Source organism: Mauremys mutica, chromosome 17 (genome assembly GCF_020497125.1).
Source record: "Mauremys mutica isolate MM-2020 ecotype Southern chromosome 17, ASM2049712v1, whole genome shotgun sequence".
In the NCBI taxonomy this organism is placed as follows: domain Eukaryota; kingdom Metazoa; phylum Chordata; order Testudines; family Geoemydidae; genus Mauremys; species Mauremys mutica.
Genome location: NC_059088.1, coordinates 25640313 through 25660117, shown reverse-complemented (window position 1 = coordinate 25660117; position 19805 = coordinate 25640313). Strand labels below are relative to the sequence as shown.

Genomic DNA, 19805 nt, shown 5'->3' with positions numbered 1-19805 from the left:
CCCATAGGATCTGGTTAGGATTGTGCTTCTATTTTGGAAGAGAAGATGACCCTATGGCAGTGCAAGTTGGTGGAACTCCATTGACTTCACATCAGGAATGTATTTGCCCCTGCGCCAGCTCAGACACAAAACCTATTCTCCCATCATTATAATGATTGGGGGGGTGGGTGAGAAGGGGAAAACCCTAATGATATTTACTCTCCTATTAAAATATTTCCTCTCCTATTAAAAGACAACAATATTACTTGCCCCAAGCAAAATGGGTGGGTGGAATTCTGCAAGACGGTTTTAAACAGATGTAAGGGGTTTGGGGTAATGTACAATGGAATGTGCCAAGACCAACACAGCAGAACTGTATTAAAGAAGTAGGTTGTGTCTGCACCAAGAAATGAGGTATACTTTGTATGGCAATGACCTTCTTTAACTTAAAAAATAAACAAGCTCACATTTTTCATTGGCCAGCTGCCAAATTCACCTTTGGCGTAAGCTGAGTTACAACTCGGTTGAAATCAGGGGGTCGGGTTCTGACTTCACTTAAAGTGGTGTAAATCCGAAGCAACACAACTGCAGGGAAGTGGAGTCACTCTGGATTCACACTGAGGTGAGATCAGAATCTGTCCCAGTATGCTTAGCAGCTCTCTAGTTACGTTTATCTGGCTTTGTTATTGTCCTACCTGTTATTTATCAAATGCCCCTGGGCACCTCACAAAACAAGGAAAGACCTGATTCTGTGCCAACCTGGCCTTTGGGGCATTCAAAATCTGGACCCAAATGACCCAGTTAGAGCCGATCTCAAAGAAGAACGTTACACCCAAAGGAAATGCAGATATGAGCTAACCTGACCGAGCTCGGATCTTTGCAGTGTTTGAAATCTGGAGCTGAATTTTGTGGCTCGGGCACCATGGGCTGATTCTCATTTACACTAAAGGTCTTTTTACACTACTCTGCTCGTGTAAAGGGCCCTGAAAATGGGACGTAGGACCAGGCAAGAGCAGCTGCCGGCCTGGGTTACACTTAAAAGTGTTACCGATAAAACAATTTCAGTTAAGAGGGTGATTTATTTTACTCAAATAGATACAAGTAAAGGCCCTAGTGTGAACAGTTCTACTGCTGTAAAGGTGACTTAGATCTGGTCTACATTTCAAATTTAGGTCGACATACCAGGGCACCCAACCACCGTACCTGTGCCAATCTAGTTCCCAGTGTAGATGCAGCTAGGTCAAAGGAAGAGAGGTTCTATCAACCCCTTCCATGGGTGTAGGTTGTGTCTACACTATGGAGCAGTAGCTATGCCATTAGAGTCCCTATCATGTAGACCAGTGGCTCTCAAACCAGGACCACCGCTTCTTCAGGGAAAGCCCCTGGCAGGCCGGGCCGGTTTGTTTACCAGCCGTGTCTGCAGGTTCAGCTGATTGTGGCTCCCACTGGCCGCGGTTTGCCGCTCCAGGCCAATGAGGGATGCAGGAAGGGCCAAGGGACGTGCTGGGCACCCTTCCTGCAGCCCTCATTGGCCTGGGGTGGCGAACTGCGGCCGGTGGGAGCCGCTATCGGCCGAACCTGCGGAAGCAGCAGGTAAGCAAACCGGCCTGGCCCGCCAGGGGCTTTCCCTGAACAAGCGGCGGGCCCTAGTTTGAGAACCACTGGTGTAGATAAAACCATACCTACTGTGACGTAGCTTGGCCGGTATAATCTCTATAGTGTAGGCATATAGCTATACCAGTATAAACACCTTTGTGCCAATATAATGGCAGCCACACTAGGAGGATTGTATCACTTTAACTACACCGGTATAGTTAAAGCAATACGCGTTCGTTTACACTACAGACTTCTGCCAGCACAGTGATGGCCGTCAAGGGTGTGAAGAGGCATGATCCCTGTGCAATATAGTTAGGTTGACCTAACCTCCTGTGTAGACATGGAAAAATTCTTCCCTCGACCTAGCTACTGCCTCTCAGAGAGGTGGAGTGACTGCATTGACGGGAAAACCCCTTCCGTTGATGTAGGAAGCATCCACACTACGACGCTAGAGCTGCAGTGCCAGAGGTATGACTCTGTGGTGTAGAGATAACCTCGGTTATACTGGCAAAGATGTGCTTTTACTAGTTGAGCTTGTTTCATTTTGGGGAGGGGGGAGTTAACAAGCTATACCAATAGAATGTAACTTTGCAGATATAAGCTGCTTCCATACTAGGATCGCTTTGCTGGTGCAGTGTGCCGGTAAAACACTCCTAGTGTAAACATGACCTAAAACTATCTAGTGTGGACAAACCCTTAGCAGGGGAGAGAATGCAGGCCAAGGAGTCTGTAGCAGAGCCAGGAACTGAATCTGGAGTTTGACTGCAGCTCCTTAACTGCAAGACCATCTTTGTACTCTTAAGGAAGTCCCATTAATTGGAAACACAGGCTTTCCATGTGTAGGCTGTGCACGGCGTACAGCAAGAATCCTTCGGAGAGTTTGGACAAAAAGTTCCTGTCTCGTGTTCAGTAGCCAATTTACAGATTGCATTACACACGCACATGTAATCATGTTATTTTCAAAATACCAGAAGCAATTAGGCATTATTATGGAACCAGCACTTGCCAGTTTTTTGGGGGTTTTTTAAAAGTCAAAGCAACATATAATTTCCTGGAAGTCTTGATCTCTTTTCATGCCAAACTTGAAAGAGAAAAAAAATGCCTTGACAATTTTCCTCTCGTCTTCCCAAACACAGATAAACATATCTGCTTCTAAGCCAAATTTTATCTCAAAGAGGTGCCTTACCTACACGGTGAGCACTGGGAAATATGGGTTTATAATGGAATTGACGCAGCAACGGTGGATGTATCTCTCACTTAAGATTCTAAGGTCCTTGGGGCAGGGACTGGCTTTTTGTTCTGTGTCTGTACAGCACCTAACGCATTGGGGTTCTGGTCCATTTCTGGAGCTCAGAGGTGCTACTGCAAGAAATTGCTAAAGTGCTTTGAGATCTGCAGATGAAAAGGTGTTATATAAGAGCTAGGGCTTACCATTATTTAATAATAGGATGTAACATTTCCTTTTATTGTTTACAGCTAGTCAAAATAATGGGAAAACCGATTTTCTGACACATTTTGAAGCTGCTTCTGTTTTATAGCATTTGAAATGCAGCCATTTCCCTTCTGCTCTTTCACCAATGTTTTTTTTTAAAAAGCAGTATTTGTTCCCAATGTTTTAATTGAAATCATTTTCAAAACTGTTTGGGTTTTCAAGTAAGCAAAGCATTCTGCTAACAATTTTGATTTTAAAATGCGATGGAAAATTTGGCAAAAAAAAACCCCTGAAATTTTCAGTAATACATTTCTCGTGGCAAGATACATTGCCAAAAAGTGCGTGCACACACACACACACAAACACACACACACACACCTTTTTCTGTGCATAAAAATTTCAATCATCTCTAATAATCCCTTGGCTGAATGAAAGTGAACTCAGTTTCCTTGCTAACTTACTTCAAAACATAGGGGGCATGCCGGTTTGTTATTGTAGGGTGATCCATGAGCCTGGAGTGCATCAACCACTTAATTATTACACAAGTGCAGGAACTGTGCACCAGGGCTTGTCACTGTGTGTTGTTGCCCGTTCCATTCTGCTTTTATACAATGCTCATCACCGAAGTATCTAACTTGTTACAGACGGCACGTGAATGGAGGGCTGCCTATTGCCTGGTTGTCATCAGTTTTATAATATTTAATTATTACGTTATTATTATTTTGAACATTAAAGGGCTGTAAAATACTTTCTTCCCTCTTTCCCGCAATGTAAACACATACAACACATGCACACACTAACACACACGGTCATTTGCAAAATGTAACACATTTTGCAGCGCTCGTATGATCTTGTGTTGCCCGAGCTACACCTTTGCAAGACAGGAGACGGCTCCTCGGTCTGGGCCCAACAGCAATATTAAAAACAGAACCAGGGCCTGGAGTCTGAGGCGTGGGAGCAGAACTGAAGAAAGTGGGTCAGGTTTCAGGAGGGAGCTAGTTTGATGTGACGTCTAGCGGCTCTGGAGTGCAACCTGATATCCAGGCTCGGCCTCTCTGCATGTTCAATAAAGATCTCTTTCCTACAACTCTAACTGCCTGCTGCATCAGTTATTGCTCGTGAAACAGGGCCTGGCATAAGCTTCAGATCCCAATGCCTTGGCCTTAGGGTTGCCAACATTTGGTTGGATGAATTCCTGGAGGTTTCATCACATGACATTATCTTTACTTAAAGATTAATCTTTAATTCCTGGAGACTACAGGACAATCCTGGATGGTTGGCAGCCCTACTCGACATTGCTGGGCATACCAAAACCCAAAGCTCCCAAATCCAAATGGCCCAGTACTGCTGGGATAGGACCCAACCAGTGACTGGGATCCTAATTTCACAGCTGTTAACATCCGTGTAACTCCGTTCAGAATCTCAACTTAACTCTGTTGTAAGACATGACAGTGGGCTAGATGGACCATTGGTCTGACCCAGCATGGCCGGTCTTATGTTGTTAGAACAACCAGGTGTGGTGAGGACCTCGTTTTTACACCGTATCTACAAGACAATATCTCCAATCGCATGTGCTCGTGCTGGACGCCGCTCCCAAGAGAACAGCGCCTCCCACTGAGCCGCTCACCCTGCTTCCTGAAGCACCAGCCCTCCCCAGCCCCGCACTGGCGCATTTGCGTCAGCACTGACTCAGAGAGGACAGCACCGTCTACGGAGCCTCCCACGCCGTTCCCTGCAGCACAGCGCCCCTCAGCAAAGCGCAGGGCAGGGGCTCGGGACTGATTCAGAGGGAAGAGCCGTGCCTGCTTGAGTCACTCACACCAATGAAAGCCGAACAACTTCCTACCGTTTCACTGGCTGCAAAATGAAGCAATGCGGTCTCCAACGCAACACTCCTGATTCTCTGACACAGAGAGGGCTGGAAATGCTGCTCCACAAAGAAAGCCCTTTCCAGGCATCTGCTTACCCAATTTAGCAGCTTCAAATGCAATCTGGCCTCTAACAATTCAGTGCATCTACTGCATCTATACTGCAGCACACCTGTATATACATGGGCCGATACACCTGGAACAGGTAAACATACAAGGAACATGCAACAGGGAGTCTGATATCTAGACCTGAGTTCTAAACCTTGCTCTGCAACATCACTCTCCTTTTCTCTTTCCTGTCCCACCTTGTGTCTGTCTTGTCTATTCACAATGTAAGATCTTTGGGGCAGGGACTGTCTCTAAGGGCTTTTCTACATATGGATTTCCACTGGTTTAGCTTGAGGCATGGTGTTAAATTGGTATAAAAGGCTGCTCTTCTTCCGGATTACACCAGGTTTATTTGGGTTTAGTTTAGGGTTAAAGTTACCTCAAAAAAGATCAGATGAAACAAACTGCTCTTGAAGCAAAATAAAAGCCTCCACAAAGGGTTTACACCAGTTTAACTAAATCAGTTTAAGAGCTTGTCTACACTTGAAAATTATTTCAGATTAAAGTGCATAAACTGTTCCAGAATAACTCCACATACGGACACCCTTATTCCAGAATAAGAGTGTGTTCCGGAATACCTATTGCAAAAGGGCTAGTCCGCAATAGCTATGCCGGTTAATTTCTGCATGTAGACAAACTAGTAAACTGATGCAAATCTGCGTGCAGACGGCCCCTCACGATGTGTGTGTACAGAGCCATCCATACGGCCATTCTTATGCTCTTAAGCCCCAGTCCTGCAATAAAATCTGGGAGGGCCGTTCCCTGCAGCCATGCAGACCCTACTTGGGCCCTCAAAGGTACAGCGGTCTTCCCACTTGGGAGGTTGTTGCGGGATTGGCAGCCATCAAAGAATGCCCTCCCCCTCCCCAGCAGAATCCATCCCAGGTTTCACTTCCAGCTCAGTACAGGCTGAGCCCGGACTTCGGGCGTTTAGCCAGGGCGGATGCCCATGCAGCCCAGATGGGATCAATGCTCAGCGTTTATGCCCCTCACTCGCCGTGCTTTGGTTTACGGAGCACCCAGCAAGTGAGGACACAAGGGAACAGTCAGAGATTCCGGGCCAGAGCCTCGGGCGTTGCAAGTCACAAAAGCGCTGATGGCCGGTTTACACCCACTGAGGATCAGGCCCTAGATATCGGCATTCAGGTCTGAGCCAGGGCAAGGGCTAAACACTTGGTTTCTCGGGGGTTTATCTGAAGGCCTTTGTCTGGGCCGGGGTGGAGGGTCTGCCAGGGTGTGTGTGTCAGAGACTCTCACTGGGAAGTGGTGCGAAAGGGCAGGTTTAAAGGTCACGATGAAGGAGCCCAGTGGTTTCCTGCCTGGAGAGAGAAGCAAGCCAGCTGGTAAGGCCACCAGCACAGGAAAGGCTAAAAATAAACCCAGCTCCAACAACAACAATCGCGCTTCTCAGAAGCTGCGCTTGGCATGCTGGTTCGCTTGGCGACCCCAATCACAAATGGAGGTGACTTCCCAACGCAGATGGAACGTGGCAGCTCTTTGGAAGGAGCCTGGTACCGGCAGAACCCTAGCTACACCCAGCACAGCTGTGTGGGTGGCCTGACGGAGAGAGATGGCTTGGACGGGTTCAAAACCACGCCCAAGGATTGGCCAAGACCTCCGGTTTCCCCCCACACACACCTTGTAAAAGAACCAAGCAATCGAGTTTTAACAAAGTAAAAGACTTTCACTGTATTTTTCTTTAGAACTGGTAAAAAAAATCGAAATTGTTTTTGGTTTGGTTTTTGGTGGAAAAAACTCATCCTTGTTTTGGGAATCGGAATTTTTCCCAAAATTTTCCATTTTCCCAGCAATGAGAAATTTAGTTGTTTTCTCTGGTTTTCGTTCTAACCTTTCTCCTCGCTCCTCTCCCTTTTCGGCGGTGAAATGGGAAGCAAACAACAAAAATGGGAGTTGGGAGTAGAAAAAATGGGGAGAAAACCTGCTCCAAAGCAAACTTTTTCACAAAGCGTTTCAAATAACAATAATCCCCTACCTCTTATCTAGGGCTGGTCATCAGTAGGTCTCAGAGTGCTTTACAAAGGAGAGCAGTAGCATTATCCCTGTTTTACGGAGGGGGAAACTGAGGAACGGAGACATGAATTGACTCGCCCAAGCCAGTGGCTGAGCTGAGCAGGGTTTTCATGATCAGCAGCAACTATAGTTCTCTCCCAGCTTATATCTCCCTGTCCCATTGCACTGAAATCTCTAGCAAGAAAACGCTTGGGGGGAAGGGCCGGGCAGGTGGCTTCCTTCGGCGATGAGGTTAAATTAATTGCCTCCCACATGAGTGGGTGAAATGGAAGATCAAAGAAGGCTCTAGGTAACTTTCAAAGAGGTGAATGCAACCCTGGCTGGCATTTCCCATAATGAATACTTGGGTTGGATCCTTTCAACTACCCCAGCTCTGCCCCAACCAGCATATATTTTGCCGTCTGGATATAGAACAAAGCCGCAGATGGGAGTGCAAAGGGAGAACAATGTTCAGACAAAAATCTCCTTTAAGTCGGCCCTCAAAGACGTTCTGTGGGAGTGCTTACAAGCCTCTCCAGCAAAAGGGACATAGGGTCCCAGCCAAAACTCACTGAAGTCAATGGATATCCTCCCACACTGACTTCAAAGCGCTTCGGATCAGGGCCTGGGTGACTGGCATACCTAACACGAGACGGCGCTGCAAATTTAGGCTAGGGTTGAAACGACAGATCTAGGGCTCCTGTAAGATCATTAAAAGCGGGGTTTGTCTTGGGCTGGGCCAGGTGTTACCTACCAACCAGGGCTGGCTGAAAATGTCCATCAAAACGGTGATTCAGAGGCAAATTGGGGGTTTCGACTAAATGCCATTTTTCGTTAAAAGCGTCTTTAGCTCTTCAGCGGATCTTGGTTTTTCACAAGGTTCAGCCAGAGGAGGAAAAACAGGCCCTTCCTGTTTGAATAGCTGCCTGCTTAATTTGATGGACACGCCACGCGTGGCAGGTACAGAGCTTAGCATGGCTCGGATTCGCTGTAAAAACAGCAAATACCTTTGGCCAGCTGGGGAACATTCCACCCTCACAAGCGGGCTGTCTCTGGGGACGGGGTGTTGGCTGGTATTGAGCACAGGTGATTTCACAGAAAGTACCATACTCCATTAATTATAAAGTACCTGCAATCAAGGGAGCTGCACCAGTTTACACCAGCTGAGGATCTAGCCTGAGGTTCCCCACGAAACTAGTTCCCACTCCCCATCGCTGGCCAGCACTGCGTTTACCAGCAGCCAGCCCACCGCTAACCATGGCTGCTTAGCAGGGCTGGTCCAAATGTTTTGAATTGTGACGTTTCAAGGACATTTTTTTCATCAAAATGTCAACACAGAAAATGGAGTTGGGGGAAATTCAGCTCTACTTCTGGAAAAACCAAACCCAAACCCCAAAACCCCTCCTGCCCATTTTTAAAGCAGCTCTTGATATTATTTTTTTGGATTCCAGTAGCACCCGCAACCAAGATTCAGACCCCCGTTGCCCTGAGCTCTGTGTTAACACAGCACGAGAGCCCTGCAGTGCTTACAGGATGGGAGGGGAAACTGAGGCACAGAGAGTAAGGCATTTGCCCAAGGTCACACAGCAGGTCCGAGGCAGAGCTGGGACTAGACCCCAAGTCTGCTGACTCCCAGCCCAGTCCAGTGTTGTATCCATTGGATCACACCACCTCCCATTTCACTCTACTGGCTGATTACACACACATTAGCCTCCTAACTGATTATCCTCCTCTGCTGGCTCTCATCTTAGACTGAGCATTCTGGGGCAGGGAATCCATCTGCAGTGAGGAAGCACAGTGCACTTCTGTGGCAAACAACAACACCATGTGTCATGTAGGCTGCAGATTCTTCAGCACTTGCTAATCTCCATCACGGCCCTTTCTGGCCCTTGGGCAGCTTGTTCGGAGGAGGAGGAGGAGGAAGGAGGAGACCACTGTTTGTTCAAGAGCAAGGCTGGTTCTTTCCAGGCTCGGATGACACTGCTCTGATGGATGGAAAGTGCCACCAGCTGGAGCAGACACAGCACTATCGGTGGGCCACATGCTCGGAGTGAGGCTTCGGCCTCTGGATCTCAGAGCTCCGAACTGCATTCAAAGGCCAAAAGGCCAAATTCAGGTCCCATTCGATCGACAGCCAGAGCAGTCAGAAGAGCAAAGGTGGGTCACAAACGGATTTAAGACAAAATTTTTCACTTTTTAGTTCCATCGAAAAATTGGAACGTTTTCAAACAGGAGAAAAAACCATTCCGTCCATTCAAAAATGTTAGTGGAAAAGAATTCCCAGTTTTCAACCAGCCTTAGTTCCGTCGATAAGAACATAAGAACTGCAGCCCTACTGGGTCAGATCAAAGGTCCATCTAGCCCAGTATCCTGTCTTCTGACAGGTGCCCCAGAGGGAATGAACAGAACAGGGAATCATCAAGTGATCCATCCCCGGTCGCCCATTCCCAGCTTCTGGCAAACAGAGGCTAGGGACACCATCCCTGCCCAGCCTGGCTGATGAGCTGTCACTGCTATGTCCGTCGGTTTGTCCCTTCAGTGTGACCCGCCACAGATGCCCTTCCCTTTGGCAGATGGCAGCTCTCTTATTTTATACCCAGGAAGAGATTCCCAGCCTGCTTTGCTTTTAAAGCGACAGCACTCTAATTCAAGAGCCAGCGGGACATTCAGGGAGTCTGAGAGCAAAGGATGCTCACTCAGCATGGGGTCAACTTCCTTTAAAGGCTGTAATCGAAACAACCCCAAATGCTGGAAAAGTTTGGATCTTGATCAGAACTTGCCATCTTCACCCTTGTATGCCAGATTTGCCATTCCCTGCAACGTGCGTTGTCATTTAAAACCGGCGTAAAGAGCCGCCATTGGCAGCAATTTGGGTGTGTGAAAATGACAGCACAAGCGTGCCCTGGAGGGGAAAAAACCAGGCCCCAGATAGGGCTGCTGAATGTGGGAAGGCAAGGGAAGGGAAGAATGCTGCATGTCTTTAAATGGATTCTGAGCATCCAGTCCCCTGTCAGCCCCGCTCCCGTCCAAGTCGCTTACCAGAAACCGGCACATCAGCCAGGCTGTGAGGAAATGAGAAGCGACAGCAAGGAGCAAAGCCGGCGTGATCTCAACTTTAACCATCACGTGGCTGCCAGCATGCCTGTCTCGGAGACTCATCTGTCCCTCACCCGATTAAGGAAACCCCCCTTTGCACTAGGAGAGATTTTCCTCAGACTTAAAAGCTTGGAACAGCCAGAACTTTGCCAGGGCCAGAAAGAGCCATGGGGGCCATGCAGCTAAAATCCTCTGCTGACAGACGCTGCCATTTCACTAGCGCTTGCAACATTTCTCTGCAGGGCATTTCATCCAGGAGACTGGCCCTAAATGGCTGCTGGAGTTAAACTGGGCCAGATCTAGCCCTCTCCAAACTGTGTGACTCATGCCTCACTCTCTCCCGCTCTCGTGCAGTATTACTTACTTCAAGCATTCAAATATCATGAAACAGGCTCCCCAAACGCTTGGGATTGGCTTTAAAATCATGAGATTGGCTTCAACGTTATATGTTTGTTTCTTTGCGTTTATTTTCTGTCTGATTTCTGCGCCTTCGGGTGCCTCGTTCTCAAGCATTTCTCCACAGCTAGGACTTGTTTTTAAAAATTGAAAATTGAGATTCTCAATCATCACAGGATTCCAGGAGCTGAGGCTTCAAGGGGACCACGTGCAAGACTCACGACAACATCATTAGCTGGCAGCGCCTTATCAGTGTTTGGAAACCTTTGAAAAGTAAGCACCAGCCTCCTCTCCTTGCCTCAGTCAGGAAAATGAACTGATCGGCCCCATCAAAACCCTGCCATGTGCTGATAGCAGCCTGCACAGCTTCCTTTTTACACCTGCCTACATCATTTTGAGAAATGGTGGTGGACAGCTCCATGATAGGACACTTCTCCTTTCTTCCATGATTTGATGATCTGTGAAACAGTTCTCGCTGATGACACTCCATGCGTGATCGTTACCATCTGAGTCAGCGCCCATTGAACGGGACTGCACCTATTTCAGGCTCCCTGCAAATTTCTCCTATGATAATAATCCCAAGCTCTCATCTAGCACTTTTCATCAATAGATCGCCAAGCATTTCACATGGGAGGTGAGCACCATTATCCCCACTTTACAGAGGGTGCAGCTCTGACAGACAACGCCCTGTTTCTTTAAGTGCTTTTGTGAAGCTAGCTCAAGGGTTAGGACAGCAAAGCTGGCAACCCCCAGGGTCTAGCAAGGGGCGTTTATTCTTTATGAGCCTTCTGTTTGCCTTGCGCTCAGCAAGGAGACCCGGACATCGCTTCTTGCTCCCTTCCATCATCAGAGAAAAGAACAGGTGCTGCGCTCTCTGTGAATTACCTCTGGAAAGCACAGAGCTGCTCGCCATCCCTTCTGGCTTGTGCAGCCAGGATACTGGCGATCTCGTTCCAGAGCCATCTGGCTGCTGGCGTTTACATGCAGGGAAAAAGAGGACGGGGCTTGTCACTGCAAACCATACGACAAGTCAAGGCAATGCCTTGTGTCTACAACATACCAACCGGCGGGGGAAAGTGGGGGTCGGATTCGCAGTTACTCTACCCCAGACTCTCAAAGGTATTTAGGCACCTAACTCCCACTGATTTCGGCATCTGGGCCTCTGTTCCTGCACTCACGTCTGGGATGAAAAGAGGCCAGTTTTAAACCATCTTTGTGCCCCCCCGCCCCGTCCTTTAGGGCCCTGCCTGGCCCCCCCCCACAGGTAAGTTAGAGCAGCTTTTAGATCTCTCTGCCCCACACGTATGCGCACACATGAAATCACACACCTACGCTCAAGCTCACATTCTTACACACACAACCCGTGATCACATGGCCACGCTCACACATGGGTATACCCACTACACACATGTTCGTTCACACACGCATATGGGTGTATACACATATACACACTCACTCACACTCAAACACACACGCTCACATTCACACACACACACGCTCACATTCACACACTCGCGTACATTCACACACACACATTCACACTTGGCTGATTCACAGCACCCTTCCTGCAGCTGATACAAGGCTAAGTTGACACCTCTCCAGCTAACACCAACCCTCCCTGCTTCCCCAGCCAGCAGCTTGTCTCCTTGCACAGAATAAACAGCTGTCCTCCCTCCCCAGAGACCAATGCCATCACCTCCTCCTGGCTCCCACCCTGCACATCCCAATCTGTCTGCAGACCAGATTCTCTGCCCCTGGGACTGCTCGCTAAAAGTGCTTACCAAGGATTCGTTAATGCAGATCAGAGCCGATGCTCCATCCGGGGCTAAAGATACATGGGCCAGAAGGGAGAGGCAGGAAAGCAATTCCATGCGGGGTGGAGCTTTGCATCGGAGGACAAGGTCACATTTAACGCAAAGGAGACCTCTCTGATAGCGTGGCAGCAGTGTCAATGATACTACGAGATATTGTATCCAGAAGCGGCATAAATCTCTCTTAGAGGCACCAGCCGAAATCAGGGCCCCATTGTGCGGGGCACTGCATGCAGCCAGAGAAGGTCCCTGCCCCAGAGATCAGACAAGCTAAACGGACAAGACAAAGGAGGGGAGGGGGTACAGAGAGAGAGGGCAAAGTGACTTGCCCAAGGTCACCCAGCAGGCCAGTGGCATGGCTGTGAATAGAACCCAGGTCTCCCTGTCCAACACACTAACCACTGAGACATGTTGTCTCTTCCGAACGGGAGGTGAGGAATCCCCATTGGCTTGAATTTGCAGGGGAGGGAGGGAACCAGTGTAGAGAGCCCAGCGACACATCCTCAAATCAGGGGTCCCGACCCCTCAGCTGGTGCAAACTGGTGCAACTCCCTTGCAATCAGGTTACAGCAGCTTAGCCTTTGGCTCGCAACATCTGCAAGCGAAAGGTCCCCAGGGGTGCTGCGAGCCAATGCCTGAAATTAAAGAAACAAGCCACTTGCTGCTCCTACATAGGGGTGAGCCGTCTAATCCCTTCTCGAGAGGAAACACCTTAACAGAGAGATTTATATCAGGGCTTGTCTCGCCGGCGAAGCCAAAAAACAATCAGCTCAGGCAGCAAATTAAAAACTCTCTGTCCTCGGGGCTCCAAAGGAGACTCCGCGTTCCGTGCACGCTGGAAGCTGCCGCTCAGTCATACGATGAACCTCGTTAAGATGCTGTTCAGGGTGGAGGGCAGCAGACAGTGAATTACACCAGGCGGCCCAAAGCAGCTTCCAAACCATGACAAGGACCCTGGTGCGATTTCTGGCTGTTATGGCCTAGGAAGGGTCAATGGAACCTGCTCCCCTGAGCCAGATCCTCAGCTGGAGCAAATAAGCGTAGATCGCTGGCTTCAGCGGGAGTCAGCTCCAGCTCCTAAAGAAGCAACTTCCTGTCACTCGGTGCATGGATTGTGGCTAAGGGAAAGGGAGCATGTCTGAAGTGCCTCTGTGTGCTGGCTATCCCTGGCTGCCTGAACAGCCTTTTCGGGCTGGGGGAAGCTGGGGAAAACTTAGAGCAGCCTCGAGGCTGCTCTAAATTGTGCCGGGCAAGCAGTCTGGGGCAGGAAGGGTTATAAAGGAGGTTTAAAAGCCCATCCATATGGGGTCTTCCTCTGCTGGGTGGTTGGGCAGGGGAGAATCCAGTGCTACGGGGCCCCACTGGCAGATTGCAGAGCCCAGAACATTCAGTTTTCTTGCACATCAACTCATATGTTTCCTCTCCCGATGCATTTTTTCTTATTTCAATTTTGGATGCGGATCCATCTATTTATTTGATACAAACAAAGCACTTCCCCGAGTGCCAAGGGCTGACTGATGAAACTTGCTGGATTTCAAGTGTTTGGATCTTGGACCATAAGGAGAGGAGAACGCTGCCCAAAATGTTTATATTTTTAGGCCAAGACAAATCTGTCGAATGGTGCGAGCTAAGCGGAACTAGCACCATGGAGAAGGCTGGCAAGGATGTTATTATAGACTAGCAAAGACGGGACTTCACACAGCTCCACTCATGTGGGAGCAAACGGCTGCATCTTTGGGGTGGGGGCAGTTATTCTGCCCAGGCAGGGGGGTTGATTCTGAGCTCACTGGCACCAGGGTAATTCCACCGACTTGAGTCACAGAGGATTTACCCCAGTGTCAATGAGAGCAGTATCAAAGCCGTTGTGACCTTGTAGGGTCATCTACACCAGCGCGAAGTGGGGGTGAAACCCCATCAGATCAGGAGGGCAGAATTTTTCACTGACTTTGCAGTGGTGTAGATACAACTACCCAAGGGACAAGGTTCTCATTTACACCCATTCACACCTGTACGGAGTAAATTACACTGACTCTCACGCCAACACTTCTTTATATTGCCAAAGCGGTGTAAAGGGGCCTTCATGCAAACAGGTCCAGTAAGAAAGACCAAACATCGTCATCCTTTGTTGCCCTAGTGAATTCAAAGTGCTACAGCTTTTGTGTGTAGACAACACTTTACCTACCCCGGTATAGTTACAGTGGTGTAGCTCCCTAGTATGGACGCAGCTACACCAATGTAAGGTTCTTACACCAGTACAGCAATGCCTGTACAGAAGGAGAATAAGGCTAGGTCTACACTGGGCGGGGGGGGTCGACCTAAGATACGCAACTTCAGCTACGTGAATAGCATAGCTGAAGTCGGTGTATTTTAGGTCGGTTTCTCTGGCCCTGAGGACAGCGGTGAGTCAACCACTGCCGCTTCCCCGTCAACTCCACTTCTGCCTCTCGCCACGGTGGAGTTCTGGAGTCAACGGCAGAGCGATCAGGGATCGATTTTATCACATCTACACTAGACGTGATAAATAGATCCCCGATAGATCAATCTATCAATCGATCCGGCGGGTAGTGTAGACGTAGCCTAAGCTATATTGGGATAAGACAATACTATACCCATATAACTGCACCCACACTAAGGATTGTACTGTATAACAGTAAAAGATCCCACCCCCAACTGCCATAGTTATACCAGTACAAAAACTGTGAGAGAGACCAAGTCTACATTACAGACTTCTGCTGGCATAGCTGTATCAGTCAGGGGGATGGAGGAGGGTGGGATCTCTGACCGACAGAGCTGTGCTGGCACAAGATGAAGTTATAATGACAACACTGTTTAGCTTGCTTCGCTCGTAGGGGAGTGGCTTTACTATGCGGGTACAGAGCACGGCTTTGCCGGTACAGCTGCGTCCACTCTAGGAGCGCTTTGCCGCTCTAGTAGACTGGTGCTGCAATACCGGTAAAGTGCTCCTAATGTAGACGTAGCCTAAATGAGAATCAGGCTCCAGGATTTTATCAGCTGAACAAAGAGGTGGAAGGCTTCTTAGTTCAAAGCCTGCTCTCCAAAAAAAAAAAAAAAAAGCAATCAGGCATGTATTTGAAAGGAAAGAAAAGAAGCAAGATTTGAGGAGGTTCCAGTTACCCCCACCACCCCCATGAAATCAAAGCCTAAGAGAGATGAGGGAGGCTGCCAGATCGCACCACAAGGATTTAAAAGCAGACGTGACATGGCCAGAACAGCAAGGGGGAGATTATTTCTCCAGCAGCGCTTTGAAGAGGTTAAACCTTGCTGCTGCGTGAGGTCCAAGCACCATCATTCTGCCTGTGCAGTGGTTGCGCTGATCCTTTGCATCCATGCCATCTCCAGCAGATAAATTGAATGACTAGAGGCTCTGTGCGCTGTGTGTGTGTTAATTTACGTCCGCCTGTAATGGCAATAATTACCCAGCCAACCCATTCATTTGTCTAAATTTGCTCGGACGTAGAGGGAGTTGCCCACATGCAGCTTCTTCATCGAAAGTGACAAACGCGCGGCTCTAATCAGAGCTCTCTCGGCTCTCGGGAACATGGCGCATGCCTCGCTGAGCCTTTCGTGCTTGCGAATTCGCTGCTGGTGGGAAGGGAGCTGGATTGACAGCTGAGAGGTGGAGATGCTCCAACGCAGAACGGTTCTCAGTGCTGCCTGCGGCAGTGCAAGTTCTGCACAAACCCGGTCATCTTCACTGTGAAGTTAACTCGAGTTATAACCTCAGGGTTGCCCCTAACCCCGTCCACACACAAAACTCTATCACTCACGTGCAGTGATGCTATTCACTCGAGCTGTCTGGCCTGAGAGGGATGTATAGGCCAAAACCTGAGTGAGTGCAACTCATCAGTTGTTAAGACCACCACTCTGTAGTGTGGATCACAAGGTAGCAGCATTCAAGTGCAGCTAGTCCTCCAATGCTTTCCCACAATTCCCCCTGTGCATCCGGAAGGGTTCTCCCACAATTCATTGGGAAATAATTCATACAGCAGCTCAGCTTCCTGTGGCGCTAAGGACCCCGGGAGGTGTCCCCAGAAGTCCTAGCACCGGTGCCAGTGTGGACACAGCAACTTGAGGGTTATTTCACCGTGTGGCAGTTCTCCCCCGAGCTCAGCTAACACAAAAGGAGTCACTTGAGTGTAGATCACTTGAGCTAACTGCAGTGAAAAATGACTCAGAACCGGCGTCTATTAAAACTCGAGTGAGCACAACTCATCAGCTGCCAATACAATCATTCTAATGTGGACACAGGCTAGTGCTCAAACACACACTCACTCACGCCTGGTTTTTTTCAACACCTACAACCGGGTTTAGGATTTTAGAAGAATCCAGCTTTAGAGCTGGCTGGGAAACAACTCTCCCCCAATCCCGGTGAAAATTTTTGACAAAAAATAACAAAAAGTCTCTTTTTGTTGAAAATTTTCTGCCCTGAAATGTTAGGGTTGTGACCATTCTCTCCCCCGTTTTCAATGAAAACCCAAATATTTTCACTAAAACAGAATGCACAAAAAATGTGGCCTTTAAAAAAAATCTGTTTATGAAAATCCAAATATTTTTGTCAACAACTATCGGTTCTGGGTAGAAAATTTTGTTTTTGATTAAACCCCCCATTTTTCGATGAGTTTTTCATTGAAAAAAATGTGACGAGAAGTACTGGTTGCATTTTTTTCACCGAAAAGCTTTCACTGAATCAAAACAAACAAGCAACCAGCTCCGCTCAGCGTCCATCTAGGCACCGGAAGAAAAAGTCAGATTTGCATAAGACTTCTGCACGCAGCAGCTCCCATGGTGACGCCGATGGGAAAACTTCCACCCAACAGTTATCCGAAGTGCTACCCCCTTGTGCAAACCCTGCCACTTTTTTAGGTGCCTAAAATGGGAGCCGAGCTCTTCGGAAAATCCAACCCCAAGGGTGGACGCTGACCCCCTGGAAATTTGTCCCTGGGTTCTTCCAAAATTCTAGCCCAACTACTGTGCCTCATTCCTAATTCAGCTGGATCCTCATGAGGGCAGAGTCGGGAGCTCGGTCTCTATCACCCGTACACTCCTTGGCTCCTGTGTTGAGAATGCCCAGAAGACAGCTAATTAATGCAATGGCTGATGTGGCCCAGTGGAAACTGGACTGAGACCCACCAAGCAGCAACCAGACGTGTCCGAGTGTTTGTCCTGGATTGGATGTTAGCTGCTGGCCTAGAGGTGAAAGGTTCTGCTACTGATCCCCTACATCAATCCAGCCATCTCCCCCAGGCACCTATCACTCAATGTACAACACCTAATTCTATGAAAGACTCCCTGAGTGCGGCAAATCCATGCTCATTTCATGAAATCGGCTCCAGCAAGCTTTCCTCCTCATGTAAATACTCCCATTGAGATCATGGCGATTACTTAGAGGAGCAGGGATTGTGTGCGGGTAGGGATCCTGGTTTCTATCATCCTCTCGATCCTATTTGCAATTTAGAGCTTTATCTCAAGGTCAAGATACCCTGCTCCCCGGCCTCCAAGAACCAGACCATCGAGTCTGAATGGCTGTGCAGCACAGGCCACGAAACACCGCCCACCACCCACACACCAAACCCAACAACCAAAATATCTCAGCCCACAGGAGACTAGACTCGAACGAGCCACAGGCAGAGAACAGGAGGGACTGAGCTGGACCAGGGCCCGAGGCCCCTGATTGAGACAGACCCGGATAATCCTGCACCCACACACTGCAGAGAAAGTGAAAAAACCCAACAGCCCTGCCAATCTGACCTGGGGGAAAATTCCCTCCTGACCCCACAGACCCTGAGCATGGGAGCAAGAACCAGCCAGCCAAGCACCGGAGAGAGAGAATTCCTCCCCCTCCAATGTCCCATCCCCAGCCGTGGCCACCCCTCATGCTTGGGGGAGGGGAGCGGTAAATACAAACATTTGCAGTGTCTACATTACTATTTTCCAATGGGGTTGGTTAACTCTAGTTAATTGGCACATAATTAGCTGGAGTGTCATACTGCCCCTCCTTATCATTCACGACCCATGAATCAGGCCCAAGAAATCACGAGTCTGGCTTCAAAAATCATGAGATTTGTAAAAGATAATAAATTTGGGCTTCTTTTTATTTGAAATCTGGTTTTGAGCCATTAGAGTTCACTCACGCCACATTTTCCAGCTTTTCTCCCCAGGCAGGGCTAGAAACTTACTTTTTTTTTTTTTAAAGCAAGCTTACATTTTCATTTTCATCCCATGACTCCAGCAGCTGGTGCTTTAAGAGCAACACCACACAGTGCAAGACTACAATACAACCGCGAGAGCTGTAACACTGGAGTTACAGAAGCACCAGCCCCGAGCATTCCAAAATCATGAGTCGGGCCTAAGAAATCATGAGACTGGCTTTAAAATCAGGAGATGTTAAAAGAAATAAAGTTGGAGTCCTTTCACTCGCCTCCTCATTTCTGAATCTTTAGCAGCCATATTTCCCAGCTTTTCTCTGCAATCTCCAGGGCTAGACATTTCCTTCTTTTTTTTTTTTTTAAAGAAAAGCTAAGATTCCCTCACCATCACATGCCTCCAGGAGCTGGGACTTTTAAGGGAGACACCAAACACGGCGAGCCTCGCCATTCTGGCAGACCTGTGGTGACTCCAGAGTTGGCAACCCTAGAGTTACGAACAGGGCCTCTGACTCTAGCCTCGTTGAGGGTGGGGAGAAGGGAAGGCCAGGACTCACCTCGATGATGTCTGCGTTGGTCCGGCTCTCGTGCGGCTCGTTGTACTCGGTGTACTTGAGCAGCACCTTGTCCATGTCCGTGCTGGCGTACTGGAACAGCTTGTTTGAGTGGTTGAAGATGATCAGGGCGATCTCACAGTCGCACAGAACGCTCAGCTCGTAGGCTTTCTTCATCAAACCGAACTTCCGCTTGGTGAAGGTCACCTGCAGGGAGAAGGCAGGAGATTCATAGATCCTGCAGCCTGACCTGCTGCCTCACAAAGGCCACCGAGCTCCATCCAGTTTCCCCTGGACTGAGCCTAGTGATTTGAGTTTGACTAACGCGTCTTGTCCAGAAAGGCATCCAATCTGGATCTGAGGGGAGGACTTTGGATCCATGTGGTTTATGTGGGTTATGGATCTCCTGACTGGGCCAGCCACGCTGCTAGCATGGACAGAAAGGGGAACACAGGGGAAAACACACACTATGGGCAGGCTGCCGAGTGAGGTATTATGGGAGATTTAAAGGGCTATGCAGCCACAGTGGTGGGAGCAGAAGACTTGGCCTCTTTATGCCTCAGTTTCCCCAACTGGACAATGGGTAGGACAATACTGAGCCTCCCCCTCCTCCTCTGGGCCCTTGCGGGGCCTAACCGATTCATATCTGCCGAGCGCTTCGGGATCCTCCCAAGGCGGATGCTACCAAAGTGCAAGGACGATGATCGCTGTTGGAAGTTACATATTGCAGAATCAAGGGAAAATACATTTTAGCAAAATCCCCAGCAGAGCCACCATCTGTCTGGCTTTTA

The 19805-nt window shown here is 48.7% G+C and overlaps 1 protein-coding gene across 2 annotated transcripts in view; it reads right to left on the bottom strand.

Moving 5' to 3' along the window:
• MEF2D (myocyte enhancer factor 2D) overlaps positions 1-19805 on the bottom strand; it is a 165447-nt gene that overhangs the window by 32787 nt on the left and 112855 nt on the right. For both annotated transcript variants that reach the window (XM_044991012.1, XM_044991013.1), the window contains exon 4: positions 19018-19221. In XM_044991012.1, coding sequence (XP_044846947.1) covers positions 19018-19221 — 204 coding nt within the window. The remainder of the gene's footprint in view (positions 1-19017; positions 19222-19805) is intronic.